Source organism: Xiphophorus maculatus, chromosome 2 (genome assembly GCF_002775205.1).
Source record: "Xiphophorus maculatus strain JP 163 A chromosome 2, X_maculatus-5.0-male, whole genome shotgun sequence".
Lineage (NCBI taxonomy): Eukaryota > Metazoa > Chordata > Actinopteri > Cyprinodontiformes > Poeciliidae > Xiphophorus > Xiphophorus maculatus.
The window spans coordinates 61,371-85,071 of NC_036444.1; the positions used below are offsets into that span (position 1 = coordinate 61,371).

Genomic DNA, 23,701 nt, shown 5'->3' on the forward strand with positions numbered 1-23,701 from the left:
AAAAGAAAAAAAATTCCCCATGTCCCCTAGAGCAGTGGTCCCCAACCACCGGGCTTACCCTACCAATTGGTACCGGGCCACGCAAGAAATAATGAACTACTTCTGGATCTTTTATTTTGAAAATCCTAAACCGGATTTTACCGGTTACGTCTTGCGTGTCAAAATTGAGCCAACTTGCAGCAGAATGAGTAACAAAACATCAGAGTACAGTGAACCCTCGCTATTTCCCGGTTCACCTTTCACGGTCTCGCTGCTTCGCGGATTTGCATCGTGCATTGTGTTCTGCATTCTGATTGGCTAAACAGTCTCTCCGCTTCTTCTCTACCTGTGTGTCAACAACGTTGCGGTTTAATATGTACACCTACGTAAAACAGCTTGCCAGATTTAACATAATCGATGGTGGCATGTCGGTTTATAAGAATCTTTTTGCCCAGAAGAACAAAGAGCGACAGCAGCTACCGATAACTATGTTCTTCTCTCTAAGAAACCCACCTGCAACTCGGGCTTTATAAGAAAAAACCGCTACAGAGCGAAGTCAGGATGCAGCGGCTCAGTCAGAGAGGAGTGAAATACATGATAGTCACTATTTGTCCTACTGTACTTTGTTTTCTTTGATTTTTCATAATCATTTTTTATTTTCTCCCTTTCTAATCCAATAACTCAGGTCGCGGTGGGGCGGCGCTGATCTCCGCAATTCGGGCACGGGAATCCGCCTTCAGTTCATATTAAAATTATTATTTTACAGTACAGTAGTTATTTGTAAAAAAAAAAAAAAAAAAGTTTATACAGTACTTTTTATTTGTTAAACAAATGTTTGGGCCTGTAAAAAGGTTTTGTTCTTTGGTTTCAGTGTATTATGGAGTATTTTATTGTATAATTATTGTAAAAAATATTAAAGGTTCCTACTTCGCGGGTTTCGCCTGTCGCGGTTCTTTTTGGAACGTAACCGCCGCAAAACACCAGGGGGTTGGCCCCAACACCCCGGTCCGCAGCAAAATTGCGAAGGGCTGACCGGTCCACGGGACTAAAATGGTTGGGGACCACTGGTCTAGAGCAGTGGTTCTCAAACTTTTTTCAGTGATGTACCCCCTTAAAAATATATTTTTAGTCAAGTACCCCCTGACACTGGTAAAACATTTTTGGAACAAAAAAGAGGTACACTGCCTTCTTTTTCACTTTATCTGTACTTTCAGCAGCATTGCTGCTACGCTTTAGCCACGTCTCCATGGTTACAGTGTAATCATGATAACAACAAGTCGTTGACGAGTGCCCTGGGTCCGTGGGTCAAACTAACTTGGTGGGGGGGTCCGTTTTATTTTAAAGGATATTGAAACTAAATACTGAATATAAAATTCAGTGCATGAACACACATTTATATTTTATCGAACTTTTTACAAAATAATTTTTCCCAAGACTTATTATGAGGAGCCTACTGATTTTTTAAAGATATTTTGAAAAGCTTCACGTACCCCCTGCAGTACCTCCACGTACCCCCAGGGGTACACGTACCCCCATTTGAGAACCACTGGTCTAGAGGGCTCCGTACTGGTCTGAACTCCATGCAAACAGCTTCGGTTAAAAAATAACTTTTCCATTCTCACTTTTGAAGCTTTATTAACTAAACTATTTCTATTTGATAAACACACAAATGTTTCTGTTTACAATATTTAGTTTGTTTCCCAATTATTGATTAATATCGATTAATTCTTTATACCCAGAAATAATCAATATCATCCACAACAATAAACCTGATAAACCGTCAGGTTCATGGCTATAACAGAGTTTTTTTTATTATTGTAAAGTTTTATTTCTGTCTTTAAATTAGTTGCATCAGTAATTTCTGATAATTTCCTGGAATGCTTCAGAAACCTCTGAATGCGCGGCGCTGCAGCTTCACACGTAATCGCCACGGAAACCACAGGTCACCACTGAGGCGTCTGAGTGCAGCTCTGCTGTCCGTCTACCTGCAGGCAGGAGTACCAGCAGTGGGCCTGCTGGGAGCTTTATCTGCCCCGGCCAGAGGAGCAGGGAGGCTGTGGTGGCGACCCCAGGGTGCTCTGCTCCCGTCTGCTGACCGCCGTCATGGAGCCGCCACCCAGGTGCCAGCCACACTCTGATAACCTTCTCTCACGACTCGTCACAAACCTGAACCTGAAATAGTTAATGACCTGCTGTGTTTTTTAAAGGTTGCAGAATATTTTTTATTGTTTTTTGGAATCAGAAACGGACCTGAAGCTCCAGGTGAATAAAGATAAACTTAGAGATGAAACATCTGGACATCATTCTGAGATTAAAACAAAGCAGCAATGAATTATTGGAGTTCCTGAAGCTTCCAGTTTGAGTCTGAAACATCTGCGATAAAATTTCTACATTATCATGAATATCGGCAGCTTATTGGTTTCGTTTGTTTAAGATGTTGCAACGCTCAAAATGAAAGAAGTGCATATTTTATAATGTTTCTTCAGTAATTTGATTGTTCTAGTTGCCATTAATTTGTTTGATGTTAGTAGGGAGATGAACCTGGAAAACCTGGACTTTTCTCCAGGATCGTCTGGAACTGGAACCTGTTTGCCGGACCTGCTGTCCAGATTACAGGTTAGCAACTCGGCTAACGATGCTCACAGTTAGCATCACATAGGAGAACTCCATGCTGCTCAGAGCAGCTTCAATTGTGAAAAACTGAAATAATGTTAATTTAGCAAAGTTTCTGGTCTGAAAAATATTTCTATCCTGTGTGTCTGTCTACATGATAAATATCTATGTCTCTGAAGACGAAGCGCTGCAGTCGGTTCCCACAGGATCAGAACCTCCATCAGTAATGTCTGCCAGTAGACTCTTTAAGGAGTTCTAACATAAAGAAAATGCTGAAAAGACAAACTGAATTTATTCTTTGCAGCAAAGGAGAGTTTACTCTGGAAAACAAAGATTACACATTTTCACGCTTAATAGCAGGTTTCTTCTTCTATACATGTTTCTGTTATTCATTTCACTGAAGATGTGACAGAAAACAACTCCAGTCAATGAATAACAGTACATAACTCCAAATCATCTCGCATCAGAAAAATTACTAAACCGTTAATCTTTCACAAAACGCTGACATGCAGGATTTTCACGTTATAAAGAAACAGTCACCACCAGTTACTTCCTGGTTCTGCTGGTCCGCCCTCAGGAGCTGGTCTACGAGGCAGAGGTCGGTGAACTCTCGGGTCGCCGGGGGCATCTGGGGGACTTCCTGCTCCGGGTCGTGTCTGAGAAATGCTCCGCCTCCTCTGGCAGCATCTCCTCCAGGCTCAGCCTGCAGAGAACCATGGAGGCCTGGAACAGGTGCTGCTCCACTCAGGTGACACCTGCGGACAGGTGATACTGGTCTGAGACTCAATGCTGGCTCTGTGTGTGTGTGTGTCAGGGTGCTCCTGACACTGCCACCCGCGATGTTCTTCAAAATAAAGGCTGAAGCAGGGCGGAGCATTGTAGACTGTAGCCAGCTGCTGCAGCACATCACACAGCTTCAGGTTAGCTACAGGCTAGCTGCCATTTAGCTGCAGGGTAGCTGATAGTTAGCTGCCACTGCTTCAGCTTCCGTCTCCAATTTCCCCAGAGGAAGGCGTGTCCTCCAGCCGGCGTGCTGCCCTGCGCGGTGACAGTACATCTCTTGAAGGTGAGTAATTGCTCCAAACCTGAAGGTCCTGCAAGAACCAGAACCAGAACCTGCTCCATCTCTGCAGGGCCTGCTCTTTGCTGTGGGACAGTGTGGACGTCCAGCAGCAGAAGTGGACCGTGTCTGGTCCTTGATGAGCACCTCCTGTCCTCTCCTCCTCATCTCTGCAGTGGTACTCTTTGCTTTTCATGCCTCTTCTATCAGATTGTAGTGATTCCTCCTGACCAGCAGGAGGCAGAGTGGAGAGGAAAACTCTTAAAGCTGCAATACATAACTTTTCTAAAATGTTTTTTACATATTTGTTAAAAGTGTCTCCTTTCAACAAACCCCACGTTTGAGAGATAATCTGTGAAGAATTCGATCTACTCCTCCATGAGCTGCTATTACCGTCTGAACCAATCAGAGCCAGGAGGCGGAGCTTACCACTATTAGTCATCCTCGTATACACCATGTGTTAATGGTGGAAAACAATTTCCAATTATTTATTGGAACAGCAAGTCGTCATGGGTGGCTATGCTAACTAGCCAAGCATTTATGGCAGGCTCTGCTGGCAGAAAAAGCTGCAGCGCTGCAGAGAGCAAGGGGACAGCAAGAGCAGCGTAGACACAGGAATGACTTACAGCGCTAAGACCCTCCCACTGGCTCTGATTGGGTGTTTCTAACAGAGCTTTCTGTAGTTAACCCTGGACGTTTCACAGATTATCTCTCATATTAAACTGTTTGAACAAATATGTAAAAAACATTTTTACAAAAGTTACAAACTGCAGCTGAGATTTTAGAACCAAAACAATATTTTAGTTCAGACATGAAACAAGAAAATGTTGTGATTATAAGTTCTGATCAGCTGCAGGGAGGGAGCCGAGAACATCGGAGAAAACGAGTTTCTCTCTCTCTCCCTCTCAGTGTTGGTGACGGTGAGTCTGATAGAGTGAAAGTGTCTCTAACGTTTTCTGATCTTTTCTTTCTCTTAAGCATTTGTTTTCTAATATTCTTTACTTGCATTGGTTCTAAATCTTGAGGTTTATTTTTCAGTTTTAGCGCTTACGGCGCTGTTAGTTTGCATCTTCAGGGCCACCACCCCTCTCTTTGAGGAATGGGACTCGGGTCCAACCTGATCCGACAATCCCAGTTGAAACGGTTCTGTTGGCAGTTGGTGATCTAGTTGGTCACATCAATTTAATTTATGCTTCCAGAATGAATAAGGGAGTAGTGATATTTATAAAAGAGGAGCGTTTTGTGAATCATCTGATTGTCAGTGGGTGACAACAGGTGGACACACCTGCAGGTGTCGCCCTCCACCCGGGTTATTGTCTCGGTGTCCCGCCGTTCATTCCTAATGTTTTGTTGGAGAAAGAGCTCCAGTGGTTTTAAAACTGTTGGTTTGGGATGTAAACATGATAAACTGAGACATGTTCAGGTTTTTATGATCTTAATCTCTGCCACACAGACGCTGGAAGTTTCTTTCAGAGTTAAATGTGAAGAAGGATCTTATATGAGCACTGGGAACATGAAATGTTTTGACTGGGGATGTTGGACGTAAACGGGATTCTCGCCCGCACAAAAATCCGGAAGCGCAGGTTGAGGTGAGTGGAAGTGCAGAGGCGTCGCCTACGGTTGGAGCTCCTCCGCCTGCAGAGGGTGGGGCTGTTTCCTCCGTCAGCTGGCTCTGATGGCGGGGAGGGAAGCAGTGGTCTGAATAAGCACCCTGTACGGGAGGATACTGGGAAAACTGGGACTAATGTTCCTAAAGACTCCTCGAATGGGCCTAATCTGGACTGAGAAACGGATCAGCTGGTTGTGTTGGGTTAACCCTAACCCTAACCTTTGCTTCATAAGTTGAGGAAAGATTTGTGTGGCGCTTCTATTCCTGGGTGTAATGTCTCTTTAACTCTCTAAGGTCGATGCCCTTAGCAGGCTTGACGTGACGCATTTAAAAGTCTACTGTAAGAGAGAGGCTCTGGAGAGAGTTTTGGAGACGGAGCGCAGAGACATTTTGGATTTTACTAGGACTGTTTTGGATGAGTTAGTTTGTGTGTGTGCAGACCCAAGACCTCTGATGTCTATTGATCCTCCAGTTTCTCTTTTATCAAATGTTCAAAGGATTCTGGTGGATTTTTATGGGATAAACTTCACTGGATTCCTCAAAGTATTCTCTTTCCGCTAAGAGAAGAAGGTGGACGAGGCCTGGTCCATCCGGCCAGCAGAGGCGCTGCTTTTCATTTTCAGTTTATTCAGAGACAGCTGACTGGACCCGCAGATCTGCTGTGGAGGAGAATATCATGCTGCTTTCTTCAGAGATTTGGTGGCATGGGTCTGGATCCTCTCTTTCTGATGGACTCCAGCAAAGTGAACTCTTCTCTCCTTCCAGTTTTTTATAAGAGCGTTTTCTGTGTAGGCAGCAGCAGGCTGAGTCTCTGCACTGGCTGCTCCAGGAACCGGTTCTGTTTGGGAGTTTGTTGGATTGTCCTGTTTGGGGAACAACAACCTGGTCCAGACTGCTGCACAAAAGTTTATTGCCTTGGGAGGGCGGTGGAGCTGGCTGGACCTCGGCTGGATGATCCTGTTAAACTCGCTGCTTGTTTGGGAATAAAATCTGTTTCAGTTGTTGGTTCAGCTTTTGAGCTACTGGAACAAGTGAAGTGAACATGAATGTCCCTTTTGACTGATTATTATGAAGGTACTGCGTTACCAAATCACCTGGACCCATTTCCATCCTTCAGACTGTTTCCTGGAATAGAGAACTGCTCTGGCCCTTTGTTGGATTCGGTGGACAGTAAAGGAATCTCCCTAGAAGGAGCTTCTGGAAAAATTATCTATAGGCTGATTGTAAAAACTCTCAATCAAAACAAACTGAATGGATGCAGTGACACAGTATGGAGAAGTCATCTCTCCTTAACACCTGAAATCAAACCTGAATGGAAATCTTTGTATAAAACATACATATTTACAATGGAGAATCCTTCATGGTATTATAGCTGTAAATCTCTTGTTTCTGTTATTAATCCATCCTGGGAACAGAGAGAAACGGTTTCATTATTTTTCTGGCTGTTTGTCTTTCAGCTCTTTGTGCTTTTTAAACAATCTTCAACAGATGTGGGGAAGCTTTGACTAAACATGGATTTATTTGTGGTTTTAAATTTACACGTGAGAATAAATGTCAGTTAATTAATTTTTTGTTAGGACAGGCTAAAATGGCCGTGTACATAAGCAGAAAGAGAAAGAGTTGAATATTGATGTGGTTTCTTTATTTGTTAACATGGTGAATTCTAGGCTATTGCTTGAATAAAAATTTTATAGCTCAGTCTCAAACTTGAATTCATTTGGTCACCTCTGGAGTTATGGAGAAGTAATTTGTAATTTATTCTATGTAATATTATGTTTCTTTGATTTCTGTTCTATTTTCTGTTACACAGGCTGTGATACTATGTTGCTTACTTATTGAAAAATAAATGAATTATTAAAAATCAATATCTTTCTCTCTCTCTCTCTAGCGTTGGTGGCAGCAGATTTCTCCGGTTCTGGTTTCACTCTGGATTCGCCTCCAGGATGCAGAACCTTTTCCAGAGCAGCTGCAGCTTCTCTCAGCCTGCCGACTCTGGGCCTGCAGGTAGAACCCAACCCGACCCAGAACCCGGTTCCCCCCTGACTCGCCAAGACCACAGATATCCCAGAACCATGCAGGAACGTTTCCTGAACCCTCTAAACCAGAATTTCTCAAACTTTTTCAGGCAAAGGATCACTTAACCCGTTTAACAAACGCCTAACCCTAAATTAACCACAATAACATCTAATTTATACGACCTGAAATGTTTGTTCAGGACAGTAGCTCACTTATTGTCAGGAACAATTCTCAGGACGTTTTGAGTTATTTTTATTGTGAAACGTGTAAGTTTCTAAGCTTTCAAATTTTGTCAAACACATGGAAAGTAAAAAACAAGTTCTATAATCCCAAGTGTTGTGTGCATAACATTTAGGTCTTTTTGTAATTTAGAAGCAGAATTAAAGAAAAATAGACTTGATTTGCTTTGGCAGAAACAAAAATCCTCTTCTGCACCATTAAACATAAAAATATACACCCACTTATTTATCGATTGTTTTTAATTAATGTTAATTTTAATTGAATAAAAAGTAATAATTAACATAATAGTAGCAAGGTCGTAAGAAAAATAAAGAACATTTCTCACTAACAGACTTGAGTCCTATATTTCACAGAATAGAGCCGTTCAAAAGAATGGAATCGCTGATGAATGAAACATTAAAACTGATCGGAGGCTTCTTCTGATCAGAAATACTCCTGGACTTGTTTTCTTCCCAGCATATCTTCAGCTTTTGTTTTGAGTCAGCCGGTCTTAAGCCACTTATCCATTATTGTTTTTAACTGCAGTCATCGGTAAACTAGCTGTAGCGTCACGGCAAATTAATGGTCGTTTACATGCAGTACCTTGTTGGCCAGTAGGGGCGCCTGCGGTCCACAGTTTGAGAAAGACTGGTCTAAACGGACCGGGGTCAGCGTTGTTCTGTTGTGTTTTGCAGTCTGAGAGCAGGTCCGGTTCTGGTCCAGATCCCTCCAGGTCCGGTTCTGGTCCAAGCCGCCAGCCTGCATGGCTCCTTCAGAGGCGGGGCGGAACCCCAGCAGAACTTCAGAGAGGTTCTGGACGGACTGAGAGAGGCTGAGAACCAGCAGGTGAGAGTCCAACCAGGTTCTGATCGGTTTGTTGTAATGGACCTTACCAGAGGGGCCGCTTTTCATTGGCTGATGCCCATTCTACGTGGTCACGTGCGTGGCTGTCTCACAAACACACTTAGCTTCCCGTTAGCTAAGTACAGCTGACTACCAGGGAAAAAAATATTGTCCAATCACAATTTTTTTTTATTCCACAATCTTTGTAAGGTAAATAGAATACTGAAAAAAGAATTTTGGAAAAAAAGTTTTTATTTTTGAAATATCATGTGTCCACTACAGTGGACATCTGAACTCCATACATTTGAAATTGAACCTTGATGGCAACCAGTTTGTCCCAAAGAAAATATCCAAACATCAACATAAGAATGAATTTCACATTGACAAAACTGTCCATCATCACACTAACATAAATATTAGTGTGAGTATCATAGCATTTCCTGTGCTTAATTGCTATGATACTTCAAAAAGTAATTCCCCTTCTTGGAAACACAAAGGAACACTTTGCACTTTGTGCACATCACATATGTTTTGCTTGTGCATCCAGATCTTGACGCATGTGTTTCGTCCACCATCTCTGGAAGATGGATGGCACCGTAGTGTCTCAGAGCTGCATTTGGGTGTGGTTTCCACTTTTGACGTGGAGGAGTGTAGTCATCTTCACTGTCACTTCCAATTCCTGCTTGGGCCCGAGTAATCAACTCATCACCAAGGAGCAGTTTGAAGTTAAGCAACTTCAGTGGTTTCTTCCCCAGAAACTGGCAGTCACTCTTATACTGAAGCCATGAGTTGGTAATTGCCAGGTCAAAAAAGTGGAAAACTGCACGCACTGTCCATTTCTGAGTGCGAGAAGCCATCCTGTAGAAACTCAACATTCGGTCAACCAAGTCCACGCCACCCATGTTGGTGTTGTACTCAGCAATCGCTAGTGACCTTGACACCTGGACAAATCTTTTGTCTTTCTTGGACCATCTTCTGCGTGTGTCCTGAGGTTCAATGCCATAGGCAGAGGATGCCATGACAACTGACTTGTTGTCCAACCATTTTATGACAGCAACTTCAGAAGGGCTTCATCTGACAACCATCTCTGATTCACCTCTTCCTTTCTTTTTGAAGGTCTTGTCCTCTATGATCTTACAGTTCTTTGGAATCCTGTTACTCATGAGCGTTCCAGTTCCTGTTAACCCTTTTGTCATCAGGGTATCAAGGAGGTTGATTGTTGTAAAGAACCTGTCAAAGAACAGGTGGGTTCCTTGAGGAACAGACTCTGCCAAATGAAGAACAGCTTGTTCTCCAATGCCATTTCCTCCTGTAACTTGGACGGTAGTCTTACCTTGGTAGACTACAAAGTCCAAGACCAGACCAGTTGGTGCAGCAAAGACAAACACTTTCAATCCAGTTGGATGTGGTTTGCCTGGTACATACTGGCGCACTGGGCATCGACCAGTAAATGGAACCATTTGTTCATCAATGCACAATTTCCCTGTTCTAGGCAGACTCAAACATCCTTGCCTTACTTTGGTCAAGAGGGGCCTGATTCTCCACAAGAGATCACTTCTTTTTTCATCATGTGAGACATCAAGATCATTGACGATCTTGATGGAGTTTCTAAGCTTGTAAAACCGATTTCTGGTCATCGATTCTGCCACAATTGGAACTCTGGTATTTGAGGCCCAATACATTTGAATGTTTGGGTATCCTAGACAGCCCTTGTAAATAGAATTCCCAAAGAATGTCTCCAGTTCATCAGGAGTGGTATTTAATGTTGCTCCAGACACAAGGACTTCACGCTGATTTGTGCACAGGGCCATCACTTCAAACACAGAGTCATCAATGTACTGCTTAAAATAATCCATTGGGGTCCAGTTTTGGCGTGTCATGGCATCATTGCTCTGAATGATGGGAGAATCACTTTGTTGGAATTGGAATCTTAAAACAAAAACAATAAAGGAAAAGAAACAAAATTAGAATGAGTCTCAATTTTTAGAGAAAAAATAAGTTTTTTTTAGAATACAAACTCAATGTGTACTTCGTATTCTGGCTCCACAGAGGACGCCTACTGGACTGAGATTTGGACTGTCTTGCTTCATCTGACTCTGCATCTGCTTGCCCTGCCTGAATTTCATCCACAGATCTCTCTGAATCAACTTCCTCTGCTTCTGCCTGAAACATTGCATCTTCACCTTCTTCATCAGACAACTCAATATCTGAGTCTCCATCAATAATCTGCAGTAAAATTCTCTCTGCATCTGAGAACGTCTCCCTTTCTTGTCATTTAAAAAAATCAACAAAAAACAGAGGAGATAACTACAAATGTCCACTACAGAGGACAATTTTTCAACTTTTAAATACTACGATAAAATACAGTCAAAATACTTGATAGAATGTTTTAATATGTTGCTAAGAGACTTATTTAGAATATGCCAACAAAATTTTAAACCAAAATTTGCACAATAAGAAGTATTATGCACTTACTTTTTCTCTTCCCATAAAATGTGCTTGTACTGACGGACGCCGTTTTTCTGAATGAGGAAAAGGAAGGTTCAAAAGCTCCACCCCTTCACATTTGGTATCATTGAAAAGCCCTAAATGTCCTCTGTAGATAGCAAAATGAATTAATTCAGTAGTATGCAGTGGGTGGGAGATATTCAAGTTTACAAATGTCCTCTACAGAGGCCAAATTTGAACTACTGGTAGTCAGGAGGAGCTAAGTGCAGCATAATGGCAGAACTGATACAACTTCTACACCTTGCAGCCTGTCTGCTACACAGTCTGACGTTAGCTAAACTGATCAATATGCAATGTGTCTGTATCTGACATACACTAAAGATTTTATTTTAGCAGAAAAGGCTTTGGACTAAACTGTTACTCTGTTAGCCACGTTAGCACCAAGTACAGCTAGTCAATCAACCATCGCTGTGTTCAGGGAAGCGCTGATTAATAATCGATAAATAAATATCAAGCCTGGAAACTGGATATCGTAACGGACTGAATGTTGTGTTTTTAACGTAATCTTTGCTCGACTTGCGGGGCGCAGGCGGTTGCCACGGTAACAGGTGTGCTTAAACTACAGAGAGAGAGAGAGTAAAAAGGTAGGAGTGGTTCTGAGTTGATCACCTGTTCAGGTTATTTTACCTTTGTTTCCCTTTGCTGTGGCTCATTACAGCCGCTGTAGTTTCTAAACGTTGGACTAATTACCTCGTTCGTTTGTGAGTTTACGTCATTCACAACAAACATCAAATAGAACAAATGTATTTCATAAAATTTTAACAAACAAATGGCTTCTACCGCGGTAATTATGTGAAATTAAATGAATTATATCCCAACTTCAGAAGATTTGCCTTTACCTTTACAGAGCTCTTTGGTTCATCCTATCAGACTGTAGCTTCTCATATTGAGGTCAAAGTTCAGATCTACCATAACTGACTGACACCTGCTGGCCTCAGGTTTGCAACCAGCTTGTGACTGAGAAACCAGTAACCTCCTCCCAGTTGATGACATGAACTTGTTAGTTCCTCTGTCCATTTAGCAGCTGATTTATTGTGAAAATCCGCTAGAAATGACGCACTAATCAGTCATGTTACCTAGAAACAGGGCGCCGCCAGGTTGTGGGCGGAGCTTGGTAAGGTCCATTGGGTCGGTTCTGAAGGTTCTGCTTTCCCCTCCAGGTTCTGGTTTCTCTGCTCTTTCTTTTCGTGACGGACTTCCTGTCAGAACTTCTGGATCCTCAGGTGGGTCCAGACCAACAGAACCGACGTGCTCTGTTGAATCATTCTGACTCGTTGGTTTCTCTCTGCAGGAGAAAAATTCTGGAAGGTCCAAATGGTTATGCTCAGAACTTCTGGCGGTTCTGGTGAACTCAGCTGATTGGCTGCTGCTCTTCAGGTCCAACGGTACCGTTTACTCCGGCTGCTCCGGATCTAGTGTTCTGGATGTTCTGTAGCCTAAAGATCTGTGCTGTTGATGTTCTCCAGAACTGGACCCGGAACCGGACCCAGTCACCCTGACGGTCTCGGATGATTGCAGCCGGTTGATGCCCTGGGCAGTCTGCAGGTAAACCAACCCGGTTCCTGCTGCGGTTCGGTTCTGCTGGGGAACCGGGCTCTTTATCTCCTTTCCTTCCTCCTGAATCGTCGTAAAAAATTAAACTTTGAAACGTTTCGACATGCAAACTGATTGTAAGGGTGTACTTACTTTTCTCAGTGTCTGAACATTTTTCCTCCATGTTCTCAGTTTGCTGCAGCAGCAAAGCGCCGCCTTCCACCAGAGGGCGCTGCGTTGCCCCGGGTTCCTCCACAGCGCCACCCTGTGGTACCTGGCGGTGCTGCGGCTCTTCCTGGACGGAGAGGCGCCGGCCTCGGCGCGCCAGGTGAGCGAGGTTCTGTCCGGACACAGAACCTTCACAACCAACTCTAACTGTGGTCCTGTTCTGCAGGTGGAACCGACCCGGGTTCTGGACCGCACCAAGCAGTTTGTCCTGAGTTTGATCCGGCAGGCGCCGGCAGCGGCCCTGAGCTGCAGCCAGTGGAGACAGGTAACCCCCTGACCCGGCTCGGCTCGGCCTGGCCCGGCCCGGCCCTACTGACCTGCTTTTCCTCTTCATGTCTCGGTTCTGGTCCAGTTGGAGACTCGCTGTGCGGACCTGGACCCAGAACTGGCTGCAACTCTTTCAATTCACCTGGACCATCCTAGGGTGGGCTTCCTCTAGCGGACCGGAACCAGAACCAGCTGATCTGATACTGAATGCCAGACAGTCGACTCGGTTTCATGAAAACTTTTTATTTTCTGTTTTTTCTGCAGTAACATGAATCCTAAATAAAATAAAACCAGTTCCTCCTTCTTCTTCTTCTCCTTCCTGCTGCTGACAGGAAGTACAGCGCCACCTGGTGCATCAACTGCAAACATCAGCTTTTAAATATTTCATTGTCTGACCAGCAGCCCAATTGTTAGAAACTTGGTTCTGGAATAACAGGAGCGGTTCCAGAACCAAAGACTTCAGTGCTGCTGTAGCTTCACATTACTGAACTTCAGCGCCCTCTGGTGGACGAAACAGGAACTCCACAACCTGTTCATCTGAACATTAATATCTGATCAAACTGAACTGAGTTCTGGGCTTTTAAACCTAAATAATCCAGAGAAATCTGAACAGGCGACTTCATCAGTCATGGAGTGTAATGAATAAATAGAAAACTGTCAGGATTTAGAAATCTGGATTAACTGATCCTCCACAGAAATGTTGCACAGAACTGAAAAAACACAGAGACCTTCAAAATAAAGCATAGTTATGAAATGGTAATAAGGGCTGCAGCTGTATTTCTAAACGATGGAGCCGTAATCCAGAAAGTCGCTTCTCTGTTAATCCCATCATAATCGATGGGATTAAATATTGATCAGTTGCTTCTACAGTAAGATTCAGACGAACCCGGCTGAGTTCTGCTTCCTGGTTCTGTTGTAGCCCGTCTGAAGAACCTTGTGAAAAACTGCGTCCAGCTGCAGACTCCTCCGGACGGAGCGGACCGGACCCCCGCCCGTCATCTGTCCTGGTCCTGCAGGACCAGCTCTCCGGTGAGGCCAATGGTCTGCAGGCGAACCGGGCCGGCTTGCCGGGCCTCGGCCAGAACCGGCGGATGGACCATGGACATGTGGACGTTGAGGTTGTGAGGCTTCTCAAAGCGCTTGCGGCAGGTCCGGCACTCGAAGGCCAGGTCGGACTCGGCTTTGTGCTTGGTCATGTGATACTTGAGGGACGCCCGCTGGCGGCACTGGAAGCCGCAAACCTCGCACCTGCAGGACAGGGACAGGGTCAGCTTCTGGTTCTGGTCGGTACTGGGTCCAATGTTTCAGACATCGAGACTGGTGGTGGGGAGACTAAAGGAGCGCCACCATCAGTCTGATTAAGGTAATGCAGTGTTGAGCAGCTGACATCAGCTTGATAAACTCTTGGAAACTACAATTAAATTGTTCCTGTTTATTATTTTACTTATTATTTTATCCTGTTATTTTATTAAGTCCAATTAAAATAACAGAAAATAAATCTATATTTGTAGCTATGAATCTGTTTCATCAGCAGCAGGAAAATCAATTTTAATCTAAATGCTTCTTACCAATAAATTAAACAATGTTAATTACCTCCTTATTTCCTGATTGTTTTAGAAATTTAATAATTTAACTTTTTATTTTTTACATGGTTTTCATTTTAAAATTTTAGACTTTTTTTTTAAAATAAAAGTTCATCATAAATCTACACTGCCTGGCCAAAAAAAAGTCGCCACCTGGATTTAACTAAGCAAATAGGTACAAGCCTCCTATTGGATAAGTTCTGCATAGGCCATTATCTTTCAGCTGGCAACAAGTTATTTAACCCCAGCTGATGCAATGAGTAACTCCTCATTTCTTAAACAACCATGGCAAAAGACACATCCTGTGGTCGTGGAAAAGACGTTAGTCTGTTTAAGAAGGATCAAATCATTGGCATGCATCAAGCAGAGAAAACATCTAAGGAGATTGCAGAAACTACTAGAATTGGGTTAAGAACTGTCCAACGCATCATTAAAAACTGGAAGGATGGTGGGGAACCATGGTCTTCCTGGAAGAAATGTGGTCGGAAAAAAATCCTGAATGATGGTGATCGGCGATTACTTAAACGTTTGGTCAAATCAAATCAAAGAAAAACAGCAGCAGAACTCAGGAGTATGTTTAATTGTGAACGCAAAAGCATTTCCACACGCACAATGCGAAGGGAACTCAAGGGGTTGGGACTGAACAGCTGTGTAGCCATAAGAAAACCTCTAATCAGTAAGGCTAACCAGAAAAAAAGGCTTCAGTTTGCTAAGGAGCATAAAGATTGGACTCTGGAGGAATGGAAGAGGGTCATGTGGTCTGATGAGTCCAGATTTACCCTGTTCCAGAGTGATGGGCGCATCAGGGTAAGAAGAGAGGCAGGTGAAGTGATGCACCCATCATGCCTAGTGCCTACTGTACCAGCCTGTGGGGGCAGTGCTATGATCTGGGGTTGCTGCAGTTGGTCAGGTCAAGGTTCAGCAACATTGTGGCCCAAAGAATGAGGTCAGCTGACTACCTGAATATACTGAATGACCAGGTTATTCCATCAATGGATTTTGTCTTCCCAAATGGAACGGGCATATTCCAAGATGACAATGCCAGGATTCATGGGGCTCACATTGTGAAAGAGTGGTTCAGGGAGCATGAGACATCTTGTTCACACATGGATTGGCCACCACAGAGTCCAGACCTTAACCCCATTGAGAATCTTTGGGATGTGCTGGAGAAGGCTTTGCGCAGTGGTCAGACTCTCCCACCATCAATACAAGATCTTGGTGAAAGATTAATGTAACACTGGATGGAAATAAATCTTGTGACAGTGCAGAAGCTTATTGAAACAATGCCACAGCGAATGTGGGCTGTAATCAAAGCTAAAGGCGGGCCAACAAAATATTAGAGAGTGTGACCAGTTTTTGGTGCCGACTTTTATTTTGGCCAGGCAGTGTATGTGCCATATTTCTACAGAGGTCCCTAAAACATGAGGATGGGGGATGCGACAGGTAAAGTCCAAACATTCTATTCCTAAGGTGTGTTATAGTGCCACCACCAGGACTCACTGCAGCGGTTTGGCTCCTGAATGTCTCATCTGATGAACCGACAGGTGTTTCCGCTGCTTGAAGGTCTGACCGCACTGATCACAGATGTAGTTCCTCTCCTCTGGAAGAAACCGTTTCAATCAGCAGGAAAAACGTCAACAGGACAGAAATCTGATTCTAACCGAAAACAACAAAGTGGAAAATCTAAAAATATTAGATCTGAATTATTAAGGCCTGGAAAAGTCCTGCCAATTAAAGTACAGCAACCTAATGGAGCCGTCACCATGACGACAGCTGATACCAGCTGCGCTCCAGAACCACTAGCAGCAGAAAGTTGTGGCTGCGCTGCCTCACCTGTGTGGATGAGCTTGATGTGCCTCTGCAGGTAGCGGTCGATCATGAACACCTTGTTGCAGCCGGGATGGGGGCACGGCCGCTCCCTCATGTCCTCATGATGCTCCTTAATGTGTTTCTGAGGGGAACAAGAGCAGCGGGTCGGAACCAGAATAAGAACCAAGTCCGAACAGACTGAGGCTCTGGACCGGAACCAGACCAACGGTTCTGACCTTTAACCCGTCAGGTGCTCGGTAGACGGCGGTGCAGCCCTGGTACGGACACTTGTAGATGTTGGGAAGTTCCTCCCTTAAAAACAGCAGAACCAAATGGGTCAGAACCAAACCGGTCAAAACCGATGATGGTTTCTGGAACCTCTACGCACCCTTTGGGCCGGAACTGGTTCTTCCAACCCGGTTTGGGTCCGGGTTTCTTTCGGACTCGGGGTTCCTCCAAGGTTTTTGGGTTCTGCCTCCTCCGGGTTCTGCTGAGCCTCGAGGTTCTGGAGGAGGAGAGGACGGTCAGAACATCGGGTCAGAACCTGATTTCTACTGTGGACCAGAACCAGGAGTCCAGAACTCTGGTCCAGTTTCTAAAACATGTTTTTATGAATCGGGAAAAGTTCTGCAGGGCAGATAGCGCCAGCGTACCTCTGGTTCTGGACTGGGTCAAACATCTCCTCATCGGACCGGGCCCGGTTCTCCTGGAGCTCCTCCTCAGAGATTGCCCTGAAACCACAGAACCACATCAGTCTGACCGGTCCAAAGAGTTTGGTCCGGTAGACCTAGACAGGACCAAAGAGACTCACCTGTCCGACAGGTCGCTGTCAGCGGTCCGGTCTTGGAGCGGGCCGGGTGCCGGCGATGTCGCCTCCTCAGGAAAGCCTGGAAGAACCAACCGGACCGGACTCAGTTCCCAGTGAGCCCAGCGGGTCAGAACCGCTCAGCCCGGCCTCCTGCAGGTCTGATGAGGTTCTCACCTTTGGCCCAGTCGTCCTGGTTCTGTTGGGTTCCTGGGTCCATCCGTCCATCCAGAACTTTCTCGACTCCATCCTCCTCGTTGCTCCGCCTCCACAAGTAGCCCACCTGGTCTCCCAGGTAACCGGCGGCGGCATTCTGAGTGTCCATGATGTAACGGTGGCCGTCGGCGCATCCCCACACGGCCCTCAGGGAGCCCCCGCACCGCCCCTCCAGCACCTCCTTCAGGTCGGGGCAGGAAGTGCAAGCCTCGCCGTGGCGGTGTGCCCAACCCACCAGGCTGTGAAGGCACTTTGGGTCAGAGGCGAAGCATGGCGGTTCTGAAGACGGGAAGCACGGTGGTTCTGGAGGAAGAGAGACAACGGTGACGACACCAGGCAGCAGCTGGACCAGAACCAGAACCTCTGAGGGACGGGTCTCTTTACTTCCTGGCGACTCATTTGCCGGCGCGTTCGGACCCTTCAGGTTCCTCCTGGAAAGAAACAAACCCGCTTCAGGTTCGGAACTTCTCTCTGTGAATCGGACCTCTAGAGACGCGCTAGCCGCCTCACCGGTTCCCGGTTCTGAGCGCCGGCAGGTTGACCCTCTGCAGGAACCGCCGCAGGATGCTGTGGCACTTGTAGAACTTGGTGTGGCACCTTTTGCAGATGAAGTCTGAGAGCCGTGGATCCCGGTCCAACCGCACTCCGACCAGACGCTGGAAGTCCGAATGGAACGGGAGGGGAGACGGGGCGGCCGGGTCCAAAAGGGGCGACGGGGCAGCCAGGTCCAGGGCCCGCAGCGGCCCTGGAGGCCACCTGCTGAAGGCATGCCTCAGACTGCGTGGGGAGAACTTTCCGTGGCAGAGACGACAGACGGCGCTGGACGTCCTTCCTGCAGGGAGACAAAACAGTGAAAATCAGACGCAGGTTGTTTCCTGTTGGATTGGAGCTGGGACGTCTGACCGCTGAAGGAAAAGATCGTTTGTTGCGTTAATCCTAATCTATTCTACAACTGGTAGCGAGAAAGTTTTGCGTTCAACTCCCTGTGTTCTCTCTGGGTACTCCAGCTTCCTCCCCCTATCCAGACTCACAGCTGTTGGGTTAGTCAGTCTCTGAACTGTCCTGTGTCTCTCTGATGGACAGGTGATAGATGATGGATGCAGCTTTTCCAAAATGAGCCAATATTTACATCCAGACTCAGGTCATTCATGTCATACCGAACCGTTATTCCAGATAAAACCTCTGCAGGTCTGAGGTCAGGTTGAACTCACCTGAACATCTGGACTTGCTCTCTGGATCTTTCTCTTCATCATCTTTTATCACACTGAAGTGTGAGTTTGTGTCCATCGCCGTCCTTTCAGGAGACAAGCCGTCTGTGGTTGAGGGGACGGTGTTCAGCAGAGTCTCTCTGTCTCCAGTCTTCCTCCCCTCACATCCATCGGCTGCTGTCTGAGGCGATGAGATCTTTAGACGCCGAGGTTTCTTCTTCATGGTTTCTGCGTTATTGGACCTTCAGATCCGAATCTTCTGCAGCCTGTGGAGAAAACGTGTCCGTGAGCCACTGACATGAAACATCTGGAGAAAATTGGAAATTATTCCCGTTTCTGGATTTGACCTGGAGGTTTATTCAGAGACTGTAGTCCTGTATTGCAGTAAATGGAGGCTGGTGGATTGGAAAGATCATAAAACAGCCTCTGATTATATCTCCAGATTTCTGAAGGTTGCTGATTTTCATCAAAACATACCGACCTGACGTCGTAGCTTAGCTTCGTTAGCCTCGTTAGCTTAGCTTCAGTGAGTCTGCGCAACACCAGAGTTAGAAATTAGAGCCTGCAGTTGTCATGCGCAGAGACCAGCAGCAGCTGAACATGTTTAACTGTACCACGTGACTTTCTGAGCCACTTAAACAAGCAAATAAACAAACAAAGTCCGCGGCTGCTAAGCTGCTGTAAACATCAGGACCCGGAAGTACTACCAGAGAGAGAGGGAAGGACAAACAGCTCAGAGCGCCACCTACCTGCAATACCGTTACTTCACCGGCATAATAATAAGAATATGAGGTCTTCTTCTTCTTCTTCTTCTTCTTCTTCTTCTTCTTCTTCTTCTTCTTCTTCTTCTTCTTCTTCTTCTTCTTCTTCTTCTTCTTCTTCTTCTTCTTCTTCTTCGTGTGAGAGGAGGGTGAGTGGAGAGCGGAAGAAGAGTGAGAGAGAGAGCGAGTGTGTACTTTTCTATCTTTGTTTGTCTTACTGTTTTTCACTAGGTGTTTTGTTTTTCATTTGTTTAATTGTGTTTTTGTGTTAGTTGGTCACGTTTTAGGGGGGTTTTTCGTTTAGTTTAGGTGTGGCCGTCGGGCGTGCCTGGCTTGCCGGCGTCTGACGGCAACAATGGTGGGTGTTGTCGGTGGTGGGTTTTTCTCCACGCTGACACGGAAGAACGGTATCAAGGTGGGTGCTGGTTCTCCGTGCAGCGTGGAGGAAGTTTGTTTGGCTGTAGGGGAAATGATTGGACACGGGAATATAAGGTCGGCGGCACGAATGAATGGAGCGGTGGTATTGTTTGTTGCAAAAGTGGAACATGCACAACAGGTGGTGGAAAAAGGTGTGTCGGTGAATGGGTTATTTTTACAAGTTACACCGCTCACGCTACCAGCCACTAAGATAATGTTGTCAAATATACCCCCTTTTATCAGCGACGAGTTCTTGATAAAAGAATTGTCGAGGCACGGCAAAGTGGTGTCACCGATCAAAAAAATCCCTTCCGGGTGTAAATCACCGCTACTGAAACATGTTGTTTCTCATCGGAGACAATTATTCATGATTTTGAATAAAAAAGATGAGGAAATGAATTTGCGGTTTCACGTTAGAGTGGATGATTTTGATTATGTGCTGTTTGCAACATCAGGTCAGATGAAATGCTTTGGATGTGGACAGGAGGGCCACGTAATAAAAATGTGCCCGGATAAGGCAGAGTCGGCCAGGCCGGATTCAGAAAAGCAGCAACCCGCTGCTGCTGAGCAGAGTGGGGGAACAGGCAGCGAGGTTGTTGTGGAGGGAGAACTTGCTGCTGCTGCAGCAGCGGAGAAGCCAGCTGCTGCTGAAGCGGCGGGGGAACCCGACGCCGCGGTGGGGGATTTGGGGGCAGCGGAGGAGGTGGTGGTGGAAGCCACTGTTGAGGGGTCAATAGAGGATAGTAGTAGGAGTGTGTATGCGGAAAAAGATGAGAGCACGGTGGTGTGTGGAGGTGGGACAATTGGTGATGCAGGTGAGAGTGTAGAGGGGGGAGGAGGTGATGTACAGGAAGAGCAGGAGGGAGTGCAGGATGATGTGGAACATCTAGTGTGTGGAGACAAGGGGGAGAGAGGGGAAGTGCAGGCGCATGAACAGGTTGAAGGAAAATATAGTGAAAAGTCGGTTAAAGGAGGTGGAGAAGAGAGGGATATGGGTGGGGCGGAGAAAGAGATGGATTTAGAGGTTTGTTATTCAGCAAAGAGGCGAAGCAAAAGGAGAAATGTGGTTACTGCTGAACAGGCTAGTAAGCAAGCTAGTAAGTTAGCTGTAGAAAGGAAAGAGGTGTCGGAGAGCAGTGATGAAGAGAGCTGGTTTTCCGACACCAGTGAGGTTTCAATGTCACAAGCAAGCAAAGAACCAAGGTACCCGGTAGAATTATTCAAGACCTTTTTAAAACAAACAAAAGGATTAAAAGGAATAAAACTTGAAAGCTATTTCCCTGATCTAAAAATATTTTATTTCTCTGCGAGGCATTATGTAAAAAACAAAGAGGTGTCAGGTTTTACAAATACAGAGGTTTTTAGGTTAAAGAAAATAATGACCAAAGCCAGAAAACAGTTTTAATGATGCACAGTAACTTTTTAATATTTTTAATTTTTTTAAATTGTTTTTGGCATGTTGTCTTTAGCCTTTTACCCATCATGGATTCTTTTAAGATAGCATCTTTGAATCTTAACGGGGCGCGGGAGGCAAAAAAAAGGGCATTAGTGTATCAAATGTTGAATCAAAAAAGAATAGATGTCATTTTCTTGCAAGAAACGCACAGCGATCTTTTGATCGAAGCAGACTGGAGAAGAGAGTGGAGGGGGGAGGTGATTCTGAGTCACGGCACCTCCAAGAATGCAGGAGTGGGCTTTGTTTTTTCTAAAGCTTTTATCCCGCTTTCTATTGAAACTGAGCACGTTATACAAGGGAGGTGTCTCTTAGTAAAGATGAAGTTTGATTTTTTTAACATGGTTTTTATTAACATCTATGCTCCAATCGTCAATGCAGAGAAGAAATGTTTTTATGAGAAAATTGGGGAAAGATTGGAAAATTGTGAGACTGAAGATTATGTTTTTATAGGTGGGGATTTTAATTGCACAGAAAACGAGTTTTTAGATCGTAATCACGCAGAGCCGCACCCGGCAGCCCAACATGTCTTAAAGCAGCTGGTCTCGTCTCATAGCCTGGTGGATGTATGGAGGAGGATGCATGCAGGTTTCAGGCAGTATACATGGTCCCACATCAAGGAAGGTAAAATCTCTTTAGCTCGTTTAGATCGTTTTTATTGTTTTAAGCATCATTTTAATGTGTTTAAAACATGCCAGATCGTACCTGTACCCTTCACAGACCATTCGTTACTTTTAGGAAGTGTTTTTATTAGAAACATTTTACCGAGAAGTGCGTATTGGCATTTTAATTCTGCATTGATATACGATCAGAGTTTTAAAGAGGTTTTAACTTATTTTTGGACCGGTTTTAGAGAAACAAAGGCTGATTTTAGTTCAATCAAACAGTGGTGGGACTATGGGAAGGTCCAGATTAGACTGCTGAGTCAGCAGCACACTGTCAATGTCACTCGTGACATCACTGAATCTATCAGAGATCTGGAGATGAGTATAGTGGATTTGGAGCGACTTAGTGACACCACAGGAAATCGAGAGTATTTTGAAGCTCTCAAATCAAAAAGGCTAACTTTAGCCAACCTGCTGGAGAGTAAGGTACAAGGCGCGTTGGTCAGGTCCCGGATGCAGAACATCACAGAGATGGATGCTCCCTCTGGCTTTTTCTTTGGTCTAGAGAGGAAACAAGGTCAGAGGAAGATGATCCACTCATTGCTGTCGGACACGGGGCAGCACCTGAGCGAACCGGGGCAGATCAGGAGGAGGGCTGTGGAGTTTTATCATTCTCTGTTCCGGAGCGAATATGATGAGAGTGAGAGAATGATGGAGGAGTTCTGCGAAGAACTACCTCAGATCTATAAGGAGACCAGTACCGATCTGGAGCGCCCGCTGGGCATACAAGAGCTCCACACAGCCCTCCAGAGCATGCAGGGCCAGAAGTCCCCGGGCGTTGATGGGCTAACAGTCGAGTTTTTCAAGGCCTACTGGGACCTTCTGGCCCAAGACATGCTCGAAATGTACAACGAGAGTCTAGCCACCGGTTCGCTCCCCACATCCTGTCGCAGGGCGGTCATCACCCTGCTGCCAAAGAAGGGCGACCTGCAGGAAATAAAAAACTGGCGCCCCGTGTCCCTCCTCTGCACGGATTACAAAATCCTTTCGAAGGCTCTGGCCACGAGACTAGGGAAAGCCATGGAGCAAGTCATCCACCGGGACCAGACCTACTGCGTCCCCGGCAGGTCCATGGTGGACAATGTCTATCTAATTCGGGACATTTTGGAAGTCTCCAGTTCATTGGGTTTACAGACAGGCTTGATTTCATTAGATCAAGAAAAGGCGTTTGACCGCGTCGAACACGACTTCCTCTGGAAAGTAATGAGGAGGTTTGGGTTCGGCGAGGGTTTTATCGCCAAGATCCAGGTGATGTACAGTGACATTGAGAGTGTGCTGAAGATCAACGGTAGCCTGTGTGCCCCTTTTAGAGTGTGTAGAGGCGTCCGACAGGGCTGTGCGCTCTCGGGGATGCTCTACGCACTCTCCCTGGAACCCCTTCTCTTGAAAATACGCTCAGAAATTCATGGTCTGGTTTTACCTGGTTTTAACAACAAGTTGATTTTATCCGCCTATGCTGACGATGTTGTTGTTTTTATTAAAGATCAACATGATGTCAACATTTTAATCGAGATAATAGAAAAATTCTCCGTCTTGTCTGCTGCGAAGGTGAACTGGGGAAAGACCGTAGCTTTGGCCGTGGGCGAGTGGCCCGGTGGGCTACCAGTTCTCCCTCAAAGACTCCAGTGGAAGAGAGACGGTTTTAAATATCTTGGTGTTTTTTTAGGTGGAAAGGATACTGTAAAAAGAAACTGGGAAGACTTGGAACAAAAAATACAGAATAAACTGGCAAAATGGAAATGGTTGCATAAACAAATGTCATATCGAGGAAGAGTGCTGGTTCTGAATAATTTGGTGGCGTCACAATTGTGGCACAAGCTTGCTGTTTTAGATCCTCCATCAGGACTACTAGTAAAAATACAGTCAGAGATGGTCAATTTCTTCTGGAACAACCATCACTGGGTGCCGC

At 45.4% G+C, this 23,701-nt stretch overlaps 2 protein-coding genes across 14 annotated transcripts in view; one reads left to right on the forward strand and one right to left on the reverse strand.

Annotated features, from left to right (window-relative positions):
• Positions 1-13,178, forward strand: part of fanca (Fanconi anemia complementation group A) — a 32,815-nt gene extending 19,637 nt beyond the window's left edge. For 6 of the 9 annotated variants that reach the window (XM_023353440.1, XM_023353468.1, XM_023353473.1 and 3 more), the window contains 14 exons: positions 1,971-2,099; positions 2,508-2,595; positions 3,170-3,324; positions 3,407-3,512; positions 3,599-3,658; positions 3,726-3,830; positions 7,150-7,265; positions 8,192-8,342; positions 12,008-12,070; positions 12,139-12,232; positions 12,314-12,392; positions 12,573-12,708; positions 12,775-12,873; positions 12,961-13,178. In XM_023353440.1, the coding sequence (XP_023209208.1) occupies positions 1,971-2,099; positions 2,508-2,595; positions 3,170-3,324; positions 3,407-3,512; positions 3,599-3,658; positions 3,726-3,830; positions 7,150-7,265; positions 8,192-8,342; positions 12,008-12,070; positions 12,139-12,232; positions 12,314-12,392; positions 12,573-12,708; positions 12,775-12,873; positions 12,961-13,047 (1,468 nt within the window). In that variant the 3' untranslated portion in view covers positions 13,048-13,178. Of the gene's footprint in view, positions 1-1,970; positions 2,100-2,507; positions 2,596-3,169; positions 3,325-3,406; positions 3,513-3,598; positions 3,659-3,725; positions 3,831-4,502; positions 4,942-7,149; positions 7,266-8,191; positions 8,343-12,007; positions 12,071-12,138; positions 12,233-12,313; positions 12,393-12,572; positions 12,709-12,774; positions 12,874-12,960 lie in introns of those variants that run through there. The other 3 variants (XM_023353452.1, XM_023353479.1, XM_023353483.1) reach the window with 3 other exon arrangements.
• A 614-nt stretch (positions 13,179-13,792) lies between these two features.
• On the reverse strand, positions 13,793-19,248 carry znf276 (zinc finger protein 276). Of its 5 annotated transcripts, none has more exons than XM_023353500.1 (13): positions 18,978-19,247; positions 18,844-18,891; positions 18,500-18,762; positions 17,799-18,120; positions 17,673-17,719; positions 17,250-17,591; positions 17,079-17,154; positions 16,921-16,998; positions 16,656-16,772; positions 16,504-16,579; positions 16,292-16,409; positions 15,959-16,058; positions 13,793-14,123 (listed from the first exon to the last, which is right to left on the reverse strand). In XM_023353500.1, exons 3-13 carry the CDS (start codon positions 18,717-18,719, stop codon positions 13,871-13,873), a joined length of 1,749 nt encoding a protein of 582 aa, XP_023209268.1. In that variant the 5' UTR covers positions 18,720-18,762; positions 18,844-18,891; positions 18,978-19,247; the 3' UTR covers positions 13,793-13,870. The 5 variants fall into 5 exon arrangements, with proteins under 5 accessions (XP_023209268.1, XP_023209272.1, XP_023209275.1 ...); XM_023353504.1 differs by having other exon boundaries at positions 18,974-19,247; XM_023353507.1 differs by lacking the exon at positions 18,844-18,891 and having other exon boundaries at positions 18,974-19,248.
• Positions 19,249-23,701: the final 4,453 nt, after the last annotated feature.

Coding starts and splice junctions, on each gene's coding strand:
- znf276 (XM_023353507.1), bottom strand. CDS start 18,719: ATGAAGAAGAAACCTCGGCGTCTAAAGATCTCATCGCCTCAGACAGCA. Junction 18,121..18,499: donor GAGCAAGTCCAGATGTTCAG/GTGAGTTCAACC, acceptor GTCTCCCTGCAG/GAAGGACGTCCAGCGCCGTC. Junction 17,155..17,249: donor CCAGGACGACTGGGCCAAAG/GTGAGAACCTCA, acceptor TGGTTCTTCCAG/GCTTTCCTGAGGAGGCGACA.